General features: G+C 31.9%; 1 protein-coding gene across 6 annotated transcripts in view; it reads right to left on the bottom strand.

Annotated features, from left to right (window-relative positions):
• LOC148604995 (uncharacterized) overlaps positions 1–16,789 on the bottom strand; it is a 30,436-nt gene extending 13,647 nt beyond the window's left edge. The window contains exons 1-4 of one of the 6 annotated variants that reach the window (XM_088549609.1): positions 16,737–16,789; positions 15,868–15,991; positions 10,093–10,330; positions 2,582–2,808 (exon numbers count right to left, since the gene is read on the bottom strand). In XM_088549609.1, coding sequence (XP_088405735.1) covers positions 2,582–2,808; positions 10,093–10,291 — 426 coding nt within the window. In that variant the 5' untranslated portion in view covers positions 10,292–10,330; positions 15,868–15,991; positions 16,737–16,789. Of the gene's footprint in view, positions 1–2,581; positions 2,809–3,221; positions 3,443–10,092; positions 10,331–15,867; positions 15,992–16,525 lie in introns of those variants that run through there. The other 5 variants (XM_088549607.1, XM_088549604.1, XM_088549606.1 and 2 more) reach the window with 5 other exon arrangements.
• Between the last annotated feature and the right edge of the window lie 4,096 nt (positions 16,790–20,885).

Consider the following 20,885-nt stretch of genomic DNA (forward strand, 5'->3'; position numbering starts at 1 on the left):
GTTAGAAAAATTGTTAACGATGGACACTAAGTTATGGCAACAGTTCACATGTCCATCTACCAGGTGAGTTCACAAGATCCTCCAAGGAGACTGAATCGCTCATCTGCTAATATTTTTTTATGTTTCAAGGGCAATAACTCTAACAAGGAGTTGTCCAACAATTTTAAGAAGACAATGGTAGGATCATTTCATCAATTGAAGGACTTTTTTTTATTTATTATAGTTGTCAAGATATTGGTTGAAACTGCTAAAAACATTGTTTTTTCGCCCTTTCAAGGGCAGTAACTCTAACAAAAATTTGTCTGACAACATTTATCCCCACACACTTTTGCAGGCCTTATCGTACAGATCATTTCAGCAATTGAAAATTTCATTCCATCTATCATAGTTTTCAAGATATTGACTGAAAACTATAAAAACAAAGTTTTTTCACCTTGCAAGCGCTATAACTCTTACAAGGAGTCATCTGACAACTTCGACCCAATGCAGACTTTTGTAGGTCTTATATTAAGGATCATTTCCACAACTGATAGAATTCAGCTACACCTAACAGTTTTTTTTATATATATGTGAAAAACTTGTCTGACCCCTATGTTAAATTTTTAGTAACAGCAACCATGTTTTTCGACAGATCAAAATTCCCACATTATTTCTACGCAAAACACATTAAGAAACATTCATTTCAAGTTTGGTTCTAAATGGTTGAGTAGTTTCAGAGGAAAAAAATTTTGAAATAAATAGCATTAAATAGAGGGAAAATGTGTCAAATAGGACAATAACTCCAACATGGTTTAACAAATTTAACAGATTAAAACGAAAATTGGACATGAGATAGATCTCATCATTCTGCAATCTTTTAACCCTTTGTCATAAATTTGCTAAACCTAACAGTTTTTGGGATATATGCGGAAAACTTCAGTCTGATCCCTTTGTTCTAATTTTAGTAAAAATGGCCATTTTTTTCTACGGGTCAAAAATCCCCAAATCAGTACTATGCAATATACCCTATGAAACACTCATACCAAGTTTGGTTCTGATCGGTCAAATAGTTTCAGAGGAGAAGAATTTTGAAAAATTATTAATGAAGACAACAACGACAATGGACGCCAAGTGATGGCAATAGCTCACATGGCCTATGGCTACGTGAGCTGAAAATGGGATCAACAATAAGCTTTTCCTATCAATTTTAATTGTAACACCCGTTTTCCACCTTTAAGCCCCATATTTCCAAAAGGATAGGACAAATCTCCAAAAACTAAAGGGCCCTCCTCTACTTCCCTAGGAACAACATTTTAAAATGTCAAAAAAGATTAGATAAGTTTTTGATCAAAAAGATAAGTTTTACTCAAGTTCCAATGTTCGCCAATGGTTTGTCAAGGAATCTGGTTTTGACGGACTTGCTACCTTCTAAAAAAATTGGAACAAGAGTAGCAAAGAATTTTTTGGCACCCCTAACATTGGTTTCATCACATAATATAACAAATGGATTCTGTTTCCTGTTTTCAATCACTGTAGCCTCAATAATTGTTACAAAAGCCTACAGTATGATTAGGGTGTATTTAGTCCTTTTACATGAAAATTTCTCTGTAATTTTATGGTCAGGGAATTTTTTTCACCAACTCACTAAAATGATCTGCAACGAGGAACGGTAAGTTGTGTTTGGCAAACAAAGTTCGATCATTATTGACATAACTAGCCATTCGAAATTGTAAATCATGCTATTCTTCTTCTTTCTTTTCTTTCGTTTTTCCTTCACTATCTGCACACTATATCTGATGAGAATTGTGAGGCAACTGCACTTTAGCAAATAGATATCTTCATGCTGAACACTTTTGCCCAAGTCAGAATTTGGCTAAACCTAACGCTTTTGGAGATATATGCAAAAAAACTTCGGTCTGATACATGTTTTATTTTTAGTAGCAGTGACCATGTTTTTCGACAGATCAAATATCCCCATGAATACCTCAATTTACATTTATACCAAGTTTTGTTCTATTGGTCCTGTAGTTTTAGAGAAGAAGAGTTAAGAAAAATTGTTAACGACAACAACGATGGACGATGACAGTAGCCAAGTGATAGCTATAGCCAGGTGAGCTAAAAAGTGCCTGGTTTAGACAGGTTTCACTTTATTTCCTTTTGCTTTATTGCATGTTAATGTATAATTAATGCTTTAACTTCAGAAAGTAATGAGCCTTTTACAGTCACCGGCAGCCTATCATTTGTAAACACTAAAATGTATAATATTATCTTTCTTTTTTAAAAGTTTGTTTACAATCATAGAGATACATGTCATATGTAAAATAAACTAAGTATGGCTATAAAAACATGTCGTTCATTATACTATAATGAGTTACATGCAAGCTAAGCACGTTTAAAAAAAGTTTCTTTTAAAAGATAAATGTGATTAAAACCTTTCTGACTCCATGTGTACCCAATTAAGCAATTAAGACTGTGCTATCAATAATAGTTATTGGTATATTTAAGAAGGCTACGGCATAATATTGGTAACTATTACTTAAAGGGTATAATAATGAATCGGGAGTCTAACATTAATGTTTGAGAAAGGGGAAAAATCGCTCACCTCAGTTAACACTGCCCACATGCTGGTAAAATCTGAAGATTTCAATTCATTTTTCTCTGAGTGTGCCAGTAGGTTCCTGTAATATCGAATTCTTATAAGATCAGCTCCTAACCTGTGATCAGTGAGATCAGGAAGCTCATGAATCTTACTAGGTGATGGCACATGCTGAACATTTATGAGAACAAAAATCAGCAGTGTCAAGTCGTAATTATCTGAAGATGTCACTCCTGAAAAGAAACAGGAAGAAATATTACTAGAACCCTGGAGAAGCCAAAATAATTTAAGGAAACTTACATTTTATTCCATCAAAAATGCAATTATTGGTGAACAAATTGAACCAGAAAAAAAATATGTGTAACAAGTCTTTCAATGACAAGTCCCAACAAAGTGCTTCAATAAAATAAGACATAAATAGGTTTATGTGCCAGATTAATTTCATTAACCTAGAGTTGCTTTCTACATGAATCTATCAACAAGAAATGTGACAAAATGCATTACAAATTGTCAATTTTCATCAACAATGAGTCATTAGGCAAAACAAAATGAATGTGTGTTTACTGTACCTTGAGGAACAAAATATAGGGTCAGTAGGTCAACTATTTTTTAAAACTTTTTAAATTTTTTTTACAACTTCCCCTACCATGAGGGTCAAAGTAATCATGGTTTCATTCTTCACTTTGATAGAATCCTCGCTGTTTTTCAAATTAAAATCATGGTGTTCATGAAATATATCCACAAACTTTGTATTGTCACTGAACGGGGCTGTTAGATTTACAATCATCTTTTCCTTTCAATGGATGCATTCTTTGAATAGTTAGAGATGAGACATATGACCAGGTCAATCAGAAAACCTCAGCATTTCTGTAAATAGTTACACAAAAGAATCATCTCAGAGGCACTAGGCGGAATAATATATCTGGAATTTGACCAATCCAATTCTAAAATTATAGTTAAACTGGTTGAAATTTTTACCATTACTTTTTTTCTTGCTTCACGCCATAATTCTTGAAAGAGTTATAGTTCTTTATTTCTAGGGATATGTAACTAATTTTTTAACACCACCTGGTGGATATCTCTACTTTGATTCATGTTTGACTACAATTCCAGCAAATCTTACAAGAATAAATTTTCCTTTCTGCATCAAAGGTTACTTTTTAGTGTACGAAAGGGCCGAGTGGTTCTGATTGTTGACCATGCATGGAACCCAGACTCGGAGGTCGCCATGTTTGATTGAATGGGTAACAGACAAAACCGGATGCGGATGAAGCAAAATTTCATGATTTTTAGACTTTCCTTTAATTTTTCCAATAAAAACATTTATGTTTGGAATCGGAAATTAGGGTCGTAAAGACAGCAACAGCATGATGCCATTTTACAACCTCAATTTTTTGTGGTTGTTTAAAAACTACAGACCTTTTGAAAGCATTTGAAAGCAAATCCTTCATTCATTAAAAGTTATATGCATTATCAGTACATAGTTTGAATGCTTCTTTTTCCCCACAATAAGATATGTTTGTAGTAGTTGAACTATTTCTGTGAATGATTGTAATTTGCAATGATACCTAAGCCATGGAATTTTAACTCAGAAAATATGTGAATGACAAGAAAATACATGTACATGTACTATATTTGGTATTGATAAAAGACACACTGTAAAAGTATATCCATTATTATCAATTTAGTTCTAAGATCAGTACTGATATAGCAGTTATTAGAGGCTATATATTCATAAAGCCTGTTGGCATTTGCGACTATCTTTTACAATGCCACAGGAAAATATAGTTCCATTGGAATACCCTGTTAAGGTTCAAATGCAAACATTTAGGGCCCCTTTACAGTTACTTTTAAAATATCACAATTAATGCCATGTTATTTATGCCAATAAACAAACCAGGAAATAACTTTCTACTCCCAACTGATTAGTTTGGTTTGAATTAACAATGATCAATAAAAATAGTTGACTTCTAACCTCTTATCCATACCTGTTGTTCATTTCTATGCATTTACCAATATACCAGTTGCTTACTTTCAAAATTCAAGTTGTTTTCAAATGTTAGAAACATAATAAAAACCTTCTTGCATTAAACTGTAATGTCGAAAGGGTATCTTCTATTATATATGCCTAATTCCATATCATACTGGATAAAAAAATGCCAAATCAAAGAAACTATAAACTGACACCTACAGGTAGATTGAAAATAAATTGTGTACTGATATTTATCTAAACATATTTTTAGTATGGTTATTGCTTCGTGGAATCAGAAGGAGATGACAAATAAAAAAATAGAACTTTGCTTTGATGGTGTAAGTGTATGGCTTGTGTTTCCTTCACCAGAACTTATTGTTGAAAATCATATTTCAGCAAAGACATCAGTCAGCGTTTATGTTATTGTATGTGTCTCTAGAACTATGTGCCAAAAAACAAAGTGCTAATAGAGGACACATAAGTTTCAATGCAACAATTTGTAGAAGTTCAACTATAGCTATGGGAAGCCATTGTGGAATTTATTAAATATTTTAACTGATATCAATAAATAAATCATTGATGTTAAGGGTTAATTATTGATATCAATAAATGATCTATCAACACACTAATAAATATTTTTCATGTTAATAATTATTTATTGATATCAATAACTTGTACGATTTATCAACATGTTAATAATTTTTTTATTAGCATGTTATTAAATCATTTATTCATATTAATAGATTAATTATTTGCATGTTGATAAAGACAGTGCACCTATAGGTGGTTTAATCATGGTCAGAAAAGTGTTAGCAATTGCTTATTTTATTGGATATTGTCGGCATGCATAGTCTGTAATAAGATTTAATTATACAATAAATGCTTATTAAGAGGTCATTACCATGATAAATTGACTGCTGGTAGACAGTGATATTACCTGAGACCACAATAATGCTTGAAACACATTATTATGGTGGAAGGCAATATCGCTGTTCTAAGGACTGTCAATTTATCATGGTAATGCCTTCTATATAAGCAACTGTTATGTTTATTTCATTGATGAAAATGTGATTTAAAATATGCAAATCATGTTTCCGATTCAGGAGTAGACATGTGGCTTGCCATATTTATATTGACAACTGCTTGATCATGAATGTAATTGAAAAAGGAGATGTCACTCTTAACTCATAACCGGGCATTATCACATCATGGTATTGACTGGTAAAACTTTTTACTGCAGATTATTTAATACCACATGAAAAGGTTTTATCCAACTGAAATTACTGACTTTTCACTGATATGAAATAATAACACATTAATTAATATCTATTAACTTTTTAATATTGATATCAATAAATAATTTATTAACATGTTACTAATTCATCTATTTATTTATGCAAATGTTACATGTCGTCAAATATTTATTAACATGTTAATAATTGAGTAGGATGTCAGAGAGTTTTTGTGTTCATTCATCTAGGAGTTCAATGTTAACGGTCAACAAACCTAAATATTCAAAATTGTGTTTGGATAGTTTGAAGTCAATCCTAGTTTTTTTTCATTTATCTTACCCTTATTTTTGCAATTTGACAATTATTTGAGGAGTAAAAATTCAACAATCGATATAAATTGATTCAGTACACAAGTACTTTGATTTCAACTTGTATTTGTCAAGATTTTAAAAATCTACCTTTGAAATTAAAATTTTTTTGTAGAAAAAGACACTGATTGAAATTTTATGAATCAGTCTCCACTTTCGCCTATCAAGATACCAAGATCAGTTCAGACTGAACACATGTAAATACATCATATGTTTGTGAAGACATGGTACTTTGAGGGCAATTTGGTTTGGCCAGTTGGGGGCATATAAGTTCATGATGGAAGGCAACACAATAGCTTGAAGATGAAGGCATGGTGCAGCACCATGCTAAATTGGTCTTTGGAAACCTCTATAATTGTGAAGTAATTCTCAATTACTTCAATAAAAATAATTAATTGTAATGGATTACAAATCACATAAACTAGTGTAATTGAATAACAATCCATTACATGGAGGCATGTGTAATTTATAAATATTCAGTTAAAGAACCTTAGTGAGGGCGCTTACATACCCCACGCGTCCCCATGTTGGATACTCGAGTAAATTTGTTTGTAAGAGAAATACATGTAGAAGGACCCCGATAAAAAAGAAATAAGAGTGTTTTTAAGGCTTCAGACCTTTACCTTGTAACTAAATTCTGATACTCAGAATGGTAGTTTCAAACTCCAGACTGTGGTTTCTTTGAGTTTTAGTTAATCCAATGTAAATATCATCGCAGTGGAACAAAACTTACACTTGACCTGTAACTTACCATGGTGAACTTATATACCAAATATCATGTCATAATCTGCAAGCGTTTAGAAAAATAAGTCTGAAAAACGGTTATTTTTGCGAATTTAGCTAAGTACAAGGCACATAATTTTGGTAAAAATCATGGGAGCAAAACCAACTACAAACTTGTCCTGTAACTTATCATGTTGAATTTCTGTACTAAAATCATGTCAATATTTGCAAGCATTTAGAAACTAGAGGCTCAAGAGAGCCTGAATCGCTCATCTGGTTAACCATTTGCTTATTCCAAAAACTTGAGGAATGAGGCATTAACTTAATTGTCATTTGTAGTAAATGCTTTTAATGGCATTTTTATGACCTGGATCAGAATTTTGCTAAAGGCAACAGTTTTTGAATTATTTTCAAAAAAATATCTTCCGACCACTTTGTTCAGTTTTTAGTAGAGGCAGCCATATCTATTCACGAAATTAAAAATCAGATGTCATAGCACAATATACTTACGAACCAATATGCTTATTTTCATTATGCTTCTTCAGCACCTGCGTATGGAGTTTTCATATCACAACTCATACGTTATGCCAGAGCTTGCCGAAACTACGCAGACTTTTTGTATCGCACTAGAACTCTAACAAATAGGCTTCTGGAACATGGTTATGTTGCTACAAGATTGAAGTCATCACTACAGAAGTTCCATGGTCACCATCATGAACTCGTGGATCGTTATGGTGTATCCATCTGCACCACGAAAACTGATTTATTCAACGGGTCATAGTTTTCCTTTCCTCGTTTGTCTACCCCGGACTTGACTTTTTATGAGCAACATGGTGGGTGTTTCTAGAAAAGCAGAGGACGCTTACCCTACCGGTGCACCTGGTCCATGCTCCCAGTTTTTAGTGGAGTCCGAGTTGCTCATTTACTTTTGTTACTTTGTACGTATGATTTTAGTTACTGTATGTTCTTTGTTGTATATGTCTGTTTTCCATGGCGGGTCTTTGTCCCTGGATTACATTCTTTTGATTACCGCTATAACCTTGGTTCCCTTGATTACTCTTTCATTAAATGATCTTAAATGGTTTGAGAGAAGATTTTCAAAGTTGTACATGTGGAAAAAAAATTTCAGAATTGTTTCAGGAGCCAAAACACCTACATCAGTACACATATCGTTTTTAAAATATCAGCATTGGTAGGACTCATGATGTTGAACAATATTACCCCTGCAAAGCTTTTGCAAAAGGTAACGGTTTTTGAGTTACATGCAATATCAATATGCTTATAAGGCAACAGGTTTTGAATTATTTGCCAAAGAAAGATCTTCTGACCCCTATGTTTTATTTTTAGTAATGTCAGCTGCATCTTATCATGGATTAAAAATCACATAAGTTAATTTGAACACATAGCCTATCGAACAAATATGCATCGAATAATTAAATGGTATAAGAGAAGATTATCAAAGGTGTAAATATTTGGTTAAAAATATTCAGAGGCTAAAACTCCTACTTCGGTTGAATTCTTTTTTACATTTCAGCCCAAGTCTATTATGTTAAATACTATAATTACCCAGCTAGAATTTTGTTAAAGGTAACAGTTCATAAGTTAATTGCAAAAAAGTTGCCGAGTGATGCCCTTGTTCTATTTTTAGAAACAAAGACTGCTTTTCCGTGAATCAAAAATTCTAAGTCATTTTGTGTGAGATATCCGAAGCAACAAATAAGCCAACTTTCATTGAATCCTCTCAATGGATTTTGAGAAGATTTTCAATGTGGCACAGGGAAAAAATGCAAAGAAAAAACTTCAGGGGCCGTAACTCCTACATCAGTTGACAAATCGTCTTGAAAATTTCAGCATAGGTCCGTCTCATGATGCTGAACAATATACCCCCTTCCAGAAATTTCCTTAAGCAACGGTTTTTGAATTATTTGCAAAAAAAAAACTGCCATCTGACCCCTATGTTGTATTTTTAGTAACAGCTGCCATGTTTTTTTACGGATCAAAAATCATTTTTTGAATGGTCATTTTGTGCAGAAAACCCTAGGGAACAATCCTGCCAAGTTTAAAACCTGTCAGTCCAAGATTTGTCCACGACAACGACGACGACAACGGATGACAAGTGATGGCATAAGCTCACTTGGCCTTCGGCCAGGTGAGCTAAAAAGTCAAGAAAACCTTTTTTTCTGTTAATTTTGCTAAGTTAAAGACCCGTAATTTCCATAAAAATCATCAGAGCAGAACGAAACATAATCTTGACCTGTAACATATCATGGTAAACTTATATAACAAAATCATGTCAGTATCTGAAGTGTTCAGAAAAAAAAACCAGGAAAACTGTTACTTTTGTGAATTTTGCTAAGTTCAAGGCCCGTGATTTTGGTAAAAATCATCAGAGCGGAACGAAAGTTAAACTAGACATGTAACTTATCATGCTGAAATTAAATACAAAAATTATGTCAATACCTGCAAGCATTTAGATAAAGGCCGGAAAACTGTTATTTTTGTGAATTTTGCTAAGTTCAAGGTCCGTAATTTTCAGTAAAAAACATTGCAGCAGAATGAAAGTTAAATTTGACCTGTAACTCATCACGGTGATTTTATATACCAAAATTCATGTCAATATCTGCAAGCGTTTAGAAAAAAGTATGGAAAACTTTTTTTTCGGTGAATTTTGCTAAGTTCAAGGCCTGTAATTTCGGTAAAAATCATCGGAGCGGAACGAAAATTAAACTAGACATGTAACTTATCATGTTAAATTTCTGTACTACTAAAAATCATGTCAATATCTGCAAGAGTTTAGAAAAAAAGTCCAGAAAACTTTTTTTCTGTTAATTTTGCTAAGTTCGAGGCCCGTAATTTCGGTAAAAATCATCAGAGCGGAACGAAAGTGAAACTTGACCTGTAACTTATCATGCTGAACTTATAAATCAAAAATCATGTCAATATATGCAAGCGTTTAGAAAAAGAAGTCTATAAAACTGATAATGGACTGATGGACGGGTTAAAATCATTATACCCTTTGCAACTTCGTTGTGAGGGGTATAATTACTGTTGCTCATAATTGAGCCAATCCCTGGTTAAATCAAAGCTGAGAACAAAAATTCCACAAAAGGAAAATAAAGGAAAAATTGTACACCCAGGTTGTATGAATACACAATAAGTTTTCATTAATTGTGGTATTTTTCGAATTATTTTTGTCTTTGCACAGTGTATTGACAAATATACCTGATGTAGGATACAATAAGTCCTTCTGTTTCTGAGTGATAAGTCCTCTAATACTGTTGACAAATGGTTTAGCTGCTGCTAATTTAGCTGGTAGATCACTTGGTGGTAGAAGTTTGTTAAACTCTTCCCTGACAACTTTTGTTCCTAGTCGTATACATAATCTGTAGAAGCGAAAAAAATTTACTTCCTCTTCATCCATTTTTCTTTTCTTCCTAGGTTAATTATACCTACTGCTTATCTATAAAAAAGTAAAAGGACTTTTTGAATGTAATTATATAAGATTATAATAATACTTCCATGATCTGAATTTTGCTTGTGATAAAAATGTTTGACAGAAAAGATTTTGACCAGAAATTGACAGAATGGAAGTGGTCAAATAACTCAAATACTTGCAATAAAACTTATAAAAGATTACGTGGACAGACAAACAGAAGACAAACAATGCAATTTCTATACGTCCCAAACCTTTTCTTCTAGATGTTATAAAAAATAAATATAGAAGCCTTAATTAAAAGCAACAAACAATTCATAATGTCATGACAATTGGTGGATACATTTTTAGTTGTAGTCCATAAACTGGAAATTAGCCCATTAACTGTATGAACAAAAACAGCTTTGAACAAGCTAACAAAGAGAATACCCCCACTTCAAAAAAGTTAGATGTTAAGTGTAAGACCTTTGAGTAAAATGGTAACTTTTAACGACCTTTAACAGTAATTATACCCCTTCTTGATGCCTAACCTTCATAATCCCTTGAGTTTTATAGTGAAGTATGGGACCTATACTTGTTTTTTTTTTATTAATTTAGAATCAAAATCAAAATTGATATAGCAGTCGCCAAAGCCTTTAAATTAGTAAGGCCTGATAGCATCTCCAATTATCTTATTCTACCGCAGGAAATAGTCCCATTGGCATACCTCATTAAGGTTCAAATGCAGATAGGTAGATCATCTTTATAAGTATTTCTAATATATCAAATTCAAATCTGTGTTATTAACACCAATAAACAAACCCAAATAAACAACTTTTACTGTGAACTGAATATACTTTCAAATTCGGTTTGCATTAATAATGATGGAATTAAAGATAGTTGACCTCTAACCTTTTATCAGTACATGTTTATTTCTATGCAATTACCCTCATATTCAGTAGTTCAGTTTCGATATATTAAAGTTGCCTATTTATTTTTAGATGCATAATAAACCATCTGATGTTAAGCTAGAAACGAAACCATATGAAATTATAAATAGTCATAAATCATAGAGTTGAATTATGAAGTGGAATGCTGAGTACCAATTGGAATAGCTGTCCTCAGATATTTCATGCAGGCCCTGGTGGAAAAAAGGGGAGGTTTATCCGATCAAGAAAATGTGTATAAAGAAAAGGGGTTCAGGGTTCATATTTTGGCCATTTTTTAAATAGGAGTAGTATAACCCCTAAAATCATCCTGACATATCAGCAATTGTGTCATGTATTTTTATCACGATTACCGCCTCATGACATTGGAAGCCTGGAGATGACAAATAAAAATGAAACTGCATACACTATGGCATAGGAATTTCGATAATGATTGTTTCGGGATTGTGTCATTTTTTGGTCTTGAGTTATTGCATTTTTCTTGATCATTCTTAATCTATTTGACTATTTTTGCCATTTGTATGTTATTATAATAGAGGTGCATGGCTAATGTTCCTGCACTAGACACCATTGTTGAAATTATATTCTAAGGCTTTATCTTTTATGGGTATGTTACTGTACATGTCTCTGAACTATGTATCCAGAAGCTAAGCACTTTTTTGTGACACATAGGTGTCTGTGGAATGACTTGTAGAACTTGAGCTATTAAGTTTATCAAGTGAGCAATGTACCTAGTTGAGAGGATCATGTATCTAAGGATATATTCATTCAATAAATTTGGCTTAAGTTTGGACCTGGAGGTCGATAAATTGAATTTCGACCTGAAAAATAAAAAACTGAGAATGGCCAAATTGTAGTTGGTAGTTCAATCATGCACAGAGTCGGAGAATTTTTGTGTACATTCATATAGGTGTTCCATGTAAACCGATATCGAAACTGAATATAATGCAAACTGGCGCACTGTTACGATGCATCGTGAATTTTTATAATGTCCTTCGTAATCAGAATGGTAAACTTAAAAATAAAACAAAGAGTTCAATATTAACCATTTATAACAATAAGCATGTGTTGAGATACATTTGAGTTCAAGCCCCGTACTTTCCTATTATTCCATATTTTTGCAATTTGACAATTATTTGAAGTTTAAAAATGCGAACGATCGATATAAATTGATTCAGTACATGAGTACTTTGATTCAAATTGTAACAAACTAATGTTGAGCTATCTCCCTTTGGAGTTATATCCCTCAATGCGCGTCTACATATGATTGCAAAACTTCCTATAAAATAACATCAAAATTCCTTGAGCAGTTTAGGAGGAGTTGGGCTTAAGAGGTTTTAACTAGGAAAAACCCCTTCTTAAGTTGAAAAATACCAAGCATTTTAAAAGATGTTTCATTTTTAAGGATGCAACAGTTCATTGCGATATTGATGTATCACAATACCTATGGTCACCATACAATACAATACATTTGGTAGTACTATACGGTTAAGTCTATTCTGAAAATTTTGTCTCATTTTGATGAAAGGAAGCTGCTTTGAGGCAGTCCGCACAGAAATTTCAAGGGTTTTTTTTTTTTTTTTTTTTTCATAAAAAAAAATACATATTTTGTTTATCCTTGATGAGGAGGTTCAAATAATTTATAGGAGGGTTGTCATCACTCACATGATTTGATTTTGGTTGGCAAAAATTTCATTGAGTGGCATAGGGCATCAACTTTAAATTATCAAAACATTTTCATTTTTTAAGACAATTGAAAAATTTTTGCGGTCCCCTACACTGCCAATAAAACTCTTTTTATTCATGAAATTTTTATATAAATATTTGGTAATTTGAATATATAAGCATGAAAATAGAGGTTAAGATATGAATATCATTTAAAAGTTTATTTTTCAAATAAAAGAGTAATTCATTTCCATACAAAATATTAATTATTTTATCCAAATGACACATTTTACAGAACCAAAATTGGATATAAAATAACAAAGATATAAAGTTTTGAAAATTGGATTCTAATCATGAAATTGTCGATTGATTATATAGTTGTTTATTTGCCAACCAATTTGACACTTAATGATATGCAAATTAGTGAATATGACATCACTAATGAGACTGGCGAACTCTCCTATAAGTAAATTAGAAACTGATGTCATAAAATCCAGTACATAATTTTCTTATCCTTTGGGTATGGAGGTTAAAATAATTTATAAATAAATTAGTGATTATTGTCATATAATCCAGTAGGCATGGTAACATACTGAAACAAGTATTACTGAGTTTAGTATAAATCAGGAGTGCCTTTCCAAAACTAACAGCCAAATACTATGTTTTGTAAAATATCAGGCACTTAGACACTAGCACAGGATGAAAACATGCATGGAGGAGGTGAAAGGCAAAAATAATAACACCCTTCATTCTCTCACAATCTTAGTTCCTAAAGTTTGTGCAATTAAGGTATTTTGAAAATCAGCCACCTAATGTTGAGGAGAGAACCTAATACGACAGGAGAATGAAACGTTCCAGATACTTTTCTTCATTTAAATTACTGTTTTACCATTTCATATATTACACCTGTCTATGTATAAATGCTTAAGGTTCTGCTAAAGTCAAAATTTAGGACATTAATTGTCAATATAATTTTAGACAAGATGTTAAGAATGCAATACATTGCTTTAATGCTTAGGTACAGTATTCTACATATGCATGTACCCTTCCTTCACAAAACATGTTACAACAGCCATAATTTGAAGCATCAAATTTTAAAATGAATGTAGTTTTACCAGAACAGATTTTTGATGGGAAATGCAAATATGCTGTACTTAAATATCTAGTGCAGTGCAAGCTAGCAATAATTGGTGACAAATTGCCAGATTTGAATGAAAATTTTAATATTTTGTCTTTATTAGTATTGGTATTAAGCTGGATCATAGCGTAAAATTCAATTCATCTAAATTTTAAAAAATGGCAAATTTTTCAAGATAAATAATGCTAGCTTGCAATGCATAATACATTAAGGAACATGACTATATGAATTTCAGACTTCAAATTTTGTCTTTGACAGCTGTAGATTTATTCTAAAATATGTTGTTTACTCTTTTGTTGTTAATGTTGTATAGAAGTTATAAAACTTTGTTGCTAAGTTTGACTTGTGCTTGTGTGTTATATACATATAAAGATGCATTTAGTCATGTTTCAGTGCTAAATTTAAGGTATTATTAAAACTGTGAATAAAAACAATTCAGTAAGGAATATTTGACACTGACTTTATCTGAACCTTAACTACTTTTAAAACAATATATCCACCGAACTTCGACTATTAAATTTTACAAAATTAGGCCGGGCCAACTTAGTGTGCGAAACAGTGCACCTTAATGTAACTGCATAGTGTACCCTTTGATACAATAAGATACAGGTCAAAATACATCTTTTTTTTCAAACTATTCATTAAATTTCCATGCAAATAGTAAAGTAGGACATGTCTTGTTAAGAAAAATTCATTATTTTTAGGACCCTAAGAATGAAACCTGGCTTCAACAAAATTCATCATATTTGAATTTGTTGAATATTTTTTTATTCCAAATTGAAGAAAATATACAGGACAACATGTTGTTGTGTATCTTATCCAGAACCTTTTTTCACAATATGTATCATATCATGAGGTAGGTGTATTGTTGCAGCCCAATTCATTTTTTATGTAAGGTAAGGTGTTATGGAATTTATTACCTAATTATTGATATCAATCAATCATTGTTGATATTCACTATTGAATAATTGATATTTAGGATTAATTATTGATATCAATAAATCATCATTTATTGATATCAATACATACATGTTTATTCACACATTAATAAATAGATATTGATTTCAATAAATAATTTACCAACACATTAATAAATATTTATCAACATGTTCATAATTAATAATTGATATCAATAAACTGTAAGATTTATCAATACATAAATAAATATTTATTAGAATATAAAATCATTTATTGATATCAATAAATAGATAAATTATTTTAAACATGTTCAAAAAGAGGGTGCCACCATAGGTGGTTTAATTGTGGTCAGAAAAGTGTAATAGCTTATTTTATTGGATATTGCCCTGCATGTATAATCTGGAATAAGATTTAGTAACAAAAGGTTTATCATCATATTTATAATTCGTTCAATTTATAGATATTAATAAATGATTTATCAACATGCTAATAAATATTTATCAAATGTTACTAATTCATCTATTTATTGATATCATTAAATCATTCATGCACATGTTGATAAGTAATTATTATCATGTTATTAAATATTTATTTACACATTAATGAATATTTATCAACGAGTTATTTAATATTATTGTTATCAATATTAAATTACACAACAACTTGCAATATTCATATCTATGTTATAAAACTACATATAGTTATAGAACTATATTTCCCTAGGTATCATGAAATGAGTGAAATCACTATTATACAAAAATAACTTTTTAGCTCGTTTTACCTCATTTGCATCCATCACTTCTTCTCTGAGAGAGACTGAGAAGAGCAGTTTTACATGTACATATGTACTTTCGCTTTTCTTTTCTGTTTTTGTTGTTGTTTGCTTATCAAGTGCAGTAGTATAGAAATAAACATACCTATATCTACACCATTATCATAAAGTCTCAACAAAGTCACTATTTTCTGTATCTTAACTCAGAGGTTCATGCCCAAAACTCCAAAGCTGCTTCAGTTCTGAACCATTGACGTTCCATCACTAACCTAGAGACCAACATACTAAGTCGTGAATACGAAACAAGTCACACAAAATGTAGTTCTTTATTGGTTACGACAATGTTATAGTAAAACATATAAATACATAACATGACAAAGCATTTCTAATCAACAAAGTACCAAAAATATTTTGATACAAAATGATACACAAGATCATCTGATTTTTTCTGCGTAGGAAAACGTGTTTTATTTGAACACAAATTTCTCCAAGCCGGTGGCAGTGGTATTCTGGAATGGAAAAAGTAGTGCCAGCATTGAAGAGACTAACGCTCCGGAGTTTGGTTCATGCCATCATGGAGGTCTCAGTATCGTATTAATTTTCCCATTGACTTCTATAGTGAAATGCATATTTTTTAAGATTTTTTTTTTTAAAATATGTAAATTGATTCAATAAAACTTTCACTAATGTAGCTTTTCTAAGGACATGTGAAAAAATAATCTCCCGCAAAGAAAATAGGGTGAGACCCCGAAGATCGGACAGAAAAGTAGTCTTGAACTATAAATTATAGCCATTTTCCTTACTTCAACTTTCGTTTTGCTCTCATCAAACCAACCTTTTCAGTGGAACATTTTTATGTTATTATGTTAGATTTTCTTTTAAACAAGTTCATCTTACAGTGTGATGTTTGCTCTATTTATAAGTCATTGTTCATATCTTTTGACAAAACATTAGTTTGTAGAAAGACAATGCACACGTACACCCGCTCAGGGATATGCAATATGATACTGGTACCTGGACTTTAATCTTTGTGCGTTTCCGGGACATTGAATCATCAAGTATGATCGTTCGTACCTTCGTCATTTCGCCTCTTTATTCATTTAAAGGAGTGGTCAAGGGAACCAAGATTCTAGCGGAAATCAAAAGAATGTATTCCAGGTACAAAGACCAGATATGGAAAACAAACAAACACAACAAAGAACATGATATAACTAAAATAGTACATACAAAGTAACAAAAGCTATGGCATAACAGGGGCGGATCCAGGGTTTGAGTTTAGGGGAGGGGGCATTAATTGAATTCAATGCCATCCAATGCAAGGCAAAAATATTATGGGGTGAAACTGGTGGTGAAATTTTTTTATTACCGATTTTGTTGAGGGGAGGGGCGTACGGTGCGCCAGTCCTTGGATCCGCGCCAGCATAACGTATGAGTTGTGACATGAAAACTCCGTTCGCAGGTGCAGAAGGGATATTGCCACAGATGAAAGGAAAGTTGGCAATTCTGAATGAAATCCATCACGTTTGTCGTAAAGTTAAGTCAATAGTTTTCCTTTACCATCGATCTCTTAGTGTAAGTCAAGATATGAATATGATTTCTATATCGATGCAATTGTTGAAGATAATTTATATTAAAATAAGGAGTTCATTGAGTTCTGTAAATATTTAGAATTGGTTATCTCGTAAAAAATGTTTTTCACCTTCAATAACTATCTTCTAATCATATTTTAACCTATATAGTTCAATATAGGATCTTATTGTACGTATATAAATCAATCCACAGTAGTGCTCCTGTATATTTGCAAAAACTAGTAAGTGCATACCAGCCGGTCCGATCCTTACGATCCAAGAACAGTTGTACCATCAAACCACCACGTGTTCGAACCAAGATCTACGGCAAAAGACGTCTCGACAAGGCTGCCGCAACGTTATGGAATAGTCTACCAAAAAACCTGAGAAATGCGCCATCACTTTTATGTTTTAAGCGGAATTTCAAAACTCATCTTTTTTTACTTGCATATGACTGTTCACCGTTTGAGATTTTACTGACTATTTATTGACTATTTGATTCTTTTGTTTTAATCTGATATTCAATTCTATATTTTAAGTCTCTATCTATTATTTAAATGAATGATATTGATTCTTTTCTATAGATATACTTTATTTTGCGTACATTTCCTAGAATTTTTTATAAACGTTCAATGCATTTTAGACAGCAGTTTTATGTAATGCTAATTATTATTATTTTTTCCCTTAATTTTAATTCATATAAAACATCTTAGTACAACTACATGTAGTATATTTTCTGATATTTTAATTTTTATTATGATTTTTATTATTTTAAAATTGGTTAATTGAAACATCTAACTTTCTACTAAATTTATTTTAATGTAACTTTATATATTAATTTACCTATTTTATATGTATATATTTTGTACTTATAATTTATTATTATTATTGTTTAATCCAAAGCCTATGTTAATATTATATACAGTGTGTATATGTGATGGTGCGTGTGTATGTGCTTTTTTTGTGCGTGTGTTGGTTGGTGTGTGTTTTGTGCGTGTGCGTGTGCGGGCGCGCACATTGTGTGATAGCAGTTAGTGGGTAAACGCGTGCATGTTTGCGTGAATGTGTAATGTAGAGCCCTTAGTGTAATATTTAATTGTGTGTTAGATAAGCGCTATCTAAAAACTTTGTAATAATAACAATAATAATAATAATAATATCTATCATTAATGTCAGTAACTTAATAATTCGAAATTTAGCGAGTAGTTGTCTTTTTTTTTGTACTGTAATGAAGCAAATAAGGTTCAAATTTATTATTATTATTAATATATTTTGAATTTTCAATGTGGTCAAAGCCTATTGCACGGAGCATTATTATATGTCTTTTTGCAAAATCATACAGAAGTATGATATTTTCAGTGAGCAAACAGTGTTTAAAATAATGATGCAAAAAAGTTTTTGAATTATTTGAAAAGATTTTGGCATAAACCTACATATGGTAAAATTACAAACATTAATTTTATAAACCCCTTTTTCATGGGGGAAAATTGGCCGGTTTTGTTTTATAGATTTAGGTTTTTTTTTATTATTAACAAAAGTTTATTATTTTTTTTAACATGAAATAATGTCAGATAAAAGTTCTTTTACAAATGGAAATGTTTGAGTAAACTGATATACCATTGTTTTAAAAAAAAAACAAAAAGGAAAAACAATGGTATATCAGATTAATAAATTAAATTGCCATCGGTCAAAATTGGTAAAAATCAGCAGTCAAATTTGGTGCTATTTAAATGCCCTCTGTCATCAGAGGTTAATGTCTAAAAATGACGCGGATACACAAATGAATTTATCATATTTATTAAGAGAAAACATGTACAATGTAACAGGGTGACTCTCAAGTTTTCCTCTACATGCATCATCAGAGGATTTAACTTGGGATCCTAGAGCAGATTTGCAGAACTTTGTATGTAGTTGTTTTTCTATATAAAATAATGGGGCGAGAGCCTTACAAAATATTTCAAATTATGAGCACCATGCACTCTAAAATATCATTACCTCTATCACTTCTAGAATGATGTTTGATTCAGCACTTGTGTCAAACTAACTCGTACACACATCTTAAGTTAGCAGGTGTTGTTGCACGATCAGTGGTGTTGACTTTGATTTCAGAAAGCAGGTTGAATGTTAGTGCAAGATTCAGGGAGGTTTGAAACCTTTTTAAGTCGCTAATATTGTTAGTAACTTCTTGCACTCGTAATTTCAGTACTGTACATTCGTATATTATTTGCATAATTATATTATATTACTACACCACCTTATGCTGCTGATCAGTGCCGTAGAACCGTCAATTGTAGCTTCATACGAGATCAAAATGTACCTCTTAAATACTATACATTTACATGTGTTCTACATGTGTTTTCACTTGTATGAGAGTGGGAAGTTTACATTAAAAGAAGAAATGATCGGTTAGTATGGAACGCCATAGCTGCTTTATGTTGACTGATAACATTATGTTGTCATACCTGTTAACTTCGTGGTGACACTTAATCACTTTGTGGTCATAGTTTGTGACTTTGTTGTGGTACTTTTTCACTTTGTGGACATACTTTTTAACTTTGTGGTCATACTTTTTCACTTTGTTGTGGTACTTTTTACTCGGAAGTCACGTCAGTGGCTTCGAGTATTGTAAGTATAAGAATGAAAAAAGGGCTTCCTGCAGATAACTTCACGGACGGAAATGCTTTCTTCAAATTAATGCGTGATTCTCTTTTAACCTTTGAATATTTCACAAATATCCCAACTGAATGATATTTCAAACATTTGAAGTGCTAATTTTCAGCTTAATATTGTCGAACTGGTATATCGAGACGCCAAACTATTACGCTTGGTCGCGTAGTAATATCAAAGAAGAAAGTTAAAAGCCAATACAGTTTAATTGAAGTTATCTCTCTTTGGGTGGTGTTGGATTTTAACTATGCCCCGTGAATGGTATTATAATCAAATTTAAGGTCTCAAGAACGTAAACAAATGCAATAATCTTATTTTCACGATATTTGTGTACATCTTTGTTTTGTTTGCTGCAGGCTGCAGGGGAAATATGGGTTCAACACCAAAACATTCTCAAACATTAGTCCATGCCATGACCGGCATTGCTTAAAATACTAATATCGGGAACCTATCTTGGAGGTTGCACGCCAAACGACTTCCGAGTTTCAGCACCTTCGGTGCTTTGATTCACTATGTTGTGATATTTTTGCACTTTGTTGTTGTACTTTTTCACTATGTTGTGATACTATTGTGGTCATACTTTTTCAGTCTGTTGTACTTTTTCATTTCGTGGTCATACTTTTTCACTTCGAGGTCATACTTTTTTCAGTGTGTATTCGTTCATACTATTTTCTAAGGTATTCAGGGAGTAATCAATTTCCCCGCAAACATGGTTTTGGTGTATTTAACTGGGATTATGGAACAGTTGCACCGATAGGGTAAGCGTCCTCTGCTTTTCTTTTTTTTTTTTTTTTTTAGAAAAGTCAAGTCCGGGGTAGACGAAAGAGGAAAGAACAACAATGACACGATGAATAGATCGTTTATAAAAACAATATTTTATATGTATATAATTAAATCACTCCACATCTGGTTATATAAGTGTCAATAT

This window comes from Perna viridis, chromosome 10, assembly GCF_037379345.1.
Source record: "Perna viridis isolate PV_CMFRI_1.1 ecotype Kerala chromosome 10, ASM3737934v1, whole genome shotgun sequence".
Taxonomy (NCBI): Eukaryota; Metazoa; Mollusca; class Bivalvia; order Mytilida; family Mytilidae; genus Perna; species Perna viridis.